The following is a 4,814-nucleotide window of genomic DNA, read 5'->3' on the forward strand; positions in this document are numbered from 1 at the left end:
GTTGGTTTGTTGATTTTCTGTACTGAGCTCTTAACACTGGCTTTTCATAGGACCAGTACTATTTTGCCGGCCGGGATGTCTCCAGCTGAGCTGAACGCATAGCGGAGGTCTTATTAGTTATCTTACCACCCTACCCAAAAAATAGATTAAACAGCCACGGTGATATCACACACCCTTGACTCGTACTCATCTTTGCTTGGCACCACTCACCCTCCTCTCCAGCAGCTCGCACACACGTCTTATTCTCTTGATCAGATCTCTTCACTGCTTACAGTAGCTTTCCTCCCACACAATATGTTCGTGACACTTTCCCCAAAGCATCTCTGTCTGCCCTGTTTTACGCTTTCCTCAGATCCACAAATGCCACATACATACTCTTTCTTTTAAGGTATTTCTTCCACAAATTCTTCAAAGCAGACACCGGATAAAACATCTTCTACGACTTCTAAAGCCACACCACCCTCGCAATTATCATTGTTCTTGTGACTTACCAAGTATATTCAATAGACTTACATCCCTGCAATTCGAACATTCACTTAAGTTCCCGTTGCCCTTATACAGCACTATACAAGCAATCCTCCATTCTTCAGTCACCTCACCATGACCCATCCACTCCATTCGCCTCGTCATGCTTCATCTTGAGCCTACCACAACCCTAGCTAAAAAGGAAGGTTCTCGAGACCTAGGGATGACTAAGGCTACCACATCTCTTGCCACAAAGGAAGCTCCTAACCCCCAGGTACAACCTAGGCTGTCACAACCCTTGTCACAAGAGAGGCTCCCCGCCCACACCAGGGACTACCCAGCCTGCCCCAGCCATGGCCACAAGGGAAATTTTTCCAGTCCCCAGGACGATCCAGCCTACCACAGGGGAGGTTCCTCATCTACCAAGGGGCGACTAAGCCTATCACAACCCTAGCCACAAGGAGTGCTCTCCAGCCCCGAGGGATGGCTTAGCCTGCCATAACCCTAGCCACAAGGAGGACATCCTGGCCCCGAGGGACGACCCAAGCCATGAAACGAAATCCCTAGCCCAAAGACACACATCCTGTATAAGCTGCGCTGCTCCGTTGACCTGTAATCATCACTAGGAACGAAACGTTATCAAATTATTCTCGTCTTTTTTTAATGGAAATTTTCTCTCGTTTGATATAACTGGAAAAATGTGATTCATTTCATTAACACATCATCAGAACGACCCGAGAGCCATCGTAGGCTTATACCCTCGTCAGGATCCAATTACAACACCGAGCAAATTACTCGTAGGATTTTTCACTGGCTGGAACCAATTGCATTACCGGGCTTGGGTGATGGGGGCGAATAGATCCTACGGCCCGTGCCATCGGCATTATGACCGAGGGAAAGGAGGGAATCTATAAGTACGATGCGCAGCAGCCAGGACTCACACCAACGCTAAGGAGAAGAATCTAAAGTCTTATATAAAAATACCTGAATGACGTGAAAGTGTAAGAAAAACTTTAATGGGATTGAATACCCTGTGTCCTGTTACTGCACATATGTGGTGTCTGTGTGTTGCATGTCCTCGACGTGTAATCCTGTTTCTGGGACTGGTTTGATTCCCTATCTCGATGTTACCGGACTCTGCCTGCTCGGGGTTACATAGCGAATGGAAGGGTCACCTTTGAGCGAGGCTGTAAACGCTGGAAGTACAGTTTCGTCAAAGAGCTCTTCACTTCAAAGTAGTCTACATTTCCCTGCCACTAGGAGTAGTGCAGCCTTGGGCTGAAGGGGCCTTTTAGGACGTCCTTGGGCGACACCAGGACTCCTCCATCATAAGTTGGTCCTGAGTTAGTTATAGATAAGTGAATGGCTTATGGATCATTTCTCATGCCCTGACATCATAAGATGGAGAGCGTCTGCCCTTAAGCTCACTCACCAACGTCTTTTATATTCTTGAAATGTTCATCGGCCTCGGGTGAATACGTCTAAGATAACATTATAACCAATTCGACGACATGTGAGTACAAGCGTATCAGCCAAAGTGAGTCACTGTGTGGCGATAATCTAGGATTTTACATCGCTCTTGATAAAATTGTTATCCCTTACACTGAAACGGATTTGATTGTGTCTTTGCTTTTAATTGTATCAAAGACGTTGTAAGAGAACTATTCTTTTTTGTGATAAAGTTGTTTGGTTGGGTAGGATGGAGGATGGAAGAGAAGACTGAATTGTGTACAGGTGTGCGGGTGTACAGTGTGCACAGATGTATGGGTGTGCAGTGTGTACAGGTGTACGGATGTGCGTAGGTGGACGGTTGTGTAGTGTATACAGGTGCACGGGTGTGCAATGTGTACAGGTGTACGGTTGTGCAGTGTATACAGGTGTACGGGTGTGCAGTGTGTATACGTGTACGGATGTGCACAAGTGTACGGCTCTGCAGTGTATACAGGTGTATGGGTGTGCAGTGTGTACAGGTGAACGTATGTGCACAGGTGTACGGTTGTGCAGTGTATACAGGTGTACGGGTGTGTAGTGTTTACAGGTATACGGATGTGCAGTGTGTACAGGTGTACAGATGTGCAGTGTGTACAGATGTACGGATGTGCACAGGTGTACGATTGTGCAGTGTATACAGGTGTACGGGTGTGCAGTGTATACAGGTGTACGGGTGTGCAGTATGTACAGGTATACGGGTGTGCACAGGTGTACAGTTGTGCAATATATACAAGTGTAAGGGTGTGCACTGTGTATAGGTGCACGGGTGTGCAGTGTGTACAGGTGTAAGGGTGTGCATTGTGTATAGATGCACGGGTGTGCAGTGTGTACAGGTGTAAGAGTGTGCAAAGCGTATAGGTGCACGGGTGTGCAGTGTGTACAGGTGTTAAGAGGTGTAAGGGTGTGCAGTGTGTACAGGTGTTAAGAGGTGCATGGGTGTGCAGTGTGTATAGATGTAAGGGTGTGCAGTGTGTACAAGTGCACGGGTGTACGTCTTTCTGATGAGTTTAGAGGGATTTTTTGGAAGCGCGTTTTTGTTGCCTTATTCATATACCCGCGGCAAACTTGGGGGTTCTGTATATATTTATGATTTGCCTTTTGTTTTTATATTTTTTTGAAGAGAATCACTGAGCTAAGCTAAACGTTGTTCACTGTGTGCATCTCTCTCTCTCTCTCTCTCTCTCTCTCTCTCTCTCTCTCTCTCTCTCTCTCTCTCTCTCTCTCTCTCTCTCTCTCGTGTTCAGTGGACCGCTGAGGCTCGCTCACCCACGCACACAAACAGCACGTAGTCCAGTGACGCTGCTTGCGTCTCCCAGACGAGAGGATGGCATGGCTGTGTGACCTCCCCCCTCACCCTCCTGACGACACTTCGTGTGAAATGCGAAGGAAAATGAAGATTAACTATGTTCCGTTTAATCAGGGTTCTCTGTGATCAGTGACTGGAGTTCTAGAAGAATTCCAGTAATCCAGTTTGATTTTAACGTTTTTCATACTTGTTTGCCGTTTCCCGAGTTCGTGGTGTAGCGACAGGAACAGATGAAGATCGTTCTCACTTGCTCTTGTCCACACTTTAGCTGTCGTGTATAGTGCACTGAAACCAAAGCCCACTGCCCACGGCCAGTTTCCATAGAACAATTTGTGGTTTCACCAGACCGCTTTTGTATCTTGATTGTGCCCACTATCAGCAGCACGTCGTCCCCTGTCTGTCACATCTCTCCAGCTCGCTTTATCCTATGCACGCTCATCACCCTCCTAAAAGTTCAGGTCTCGATGACCTAAGACCTTTTTCACTCCATCTCTTTGCCTTCACAACCGGTGAGATCTCTTTCCAGATACTTTTGGCCTGCAACTGCTTTCTGACGTACATTTCCCATTAACTTGCACTCCTTCCTTGAAGATGCCAACCATAACACCTTTCTCCCCTTTTACTAGCAACGCAATATCCTCATGCCACCGTTCACTACCCTCTCTTATACGCCCACATCCCACCGTCTACATACAACACATAACGCACACGTTGGCTCTGCGGTGCTGAATACCTTCCACTCCAACCGCACGCCATTTGTTCCCCTCACCCTCGGTATATGCCACTGTTTACCTAATTTTTTCCAAGATCTCTCACTCTCGCCACTTTCCTCCCGCCCATGCCATTTCCTCTGGTTCCCAAAACTCGCCCATTCCAAGAAATATTCATACATCTCACCAGTTGCCCTCTCAGCACTTTCAAATCCGACATCCTCTCCTTCGCATGCTTGTCATTTTGTATATATATATATATATATATATATATATATATATATATATATATATATATATATATATATATATATATATATATATATATATATATATATATATATATATATATATATATATATATATATATATATATATATATATATATATATATATATATATATATATATATATATATATATATATATATATATATATATATATATATATATATATATATATATATATATATATATATATATATATATATATACCTTTTTCTCAGATGAATTTAAGAAAGTACACTCTTGTATCTTTTTCTTACATTTAGATTTGAATTGATAAGAAGTCTGAGCGTGCCATTATACAGTGTGCAAAGCAGTGTGATATACTCTGAAACATGGAGACAAACTGTATGGGAATCCCCGTTTTTCATTTGCCATAGGAAACATAAACACTTTGAGAATTTTCATTTTCGGATGGAAGACCAGAAAATGATTCTGGTTCCAGCAAGAGGGAGAAACATCAATGCATCTTACCTGCAGTTCCACATTATGTCAGCGAGGGGTGGTTGACAGCCCCTCAGATACTGGGCTAGGGTGTGCCACCCTGGCAGACAACGC

At 44.4% G+C, this 4,814-nt stretch overlaps 1 protein-coding gene across 1 annotated transcript in view; it reads left to right on the forward strand.

Annotated features, from left to right (window-relative positions):
• The first annotated feature begins 628 nt into the window (after positions 1–628).
• Positions 629–4,814, forward strand: part of LOC139762789 (isocitrate dehydrogenase [NAD] subunit beta, mitochondrial-like) — a 24,266-nt gene continuing 20,080 nt past the window's right edge. Inside the window, exon 1 of the mRNA XM_071687944.1 lies at positions 629–739. Coding sequence (XP_071544045.1) covers positions 629–739 — 111 coding nt within the window. The remainder of the gene's footprint in view (positions 740–4,814) is intronic.

This window comes from Panulirus ornatus, chromosome 44 (genome assembly GCF_036320965.1).
Source record: "Panulirus ornatus isolate Po-2019 chromosome 44, ASM3632096v1, whole genome shotgun sequence".
Taxonomy (NCBI): domain Eukaryota; kingdom Metazoa; phylum Arthropoda; class Malacostraca; order Decapoda; family Palinuridae; genus Panulirus; species Panulirus ornatus.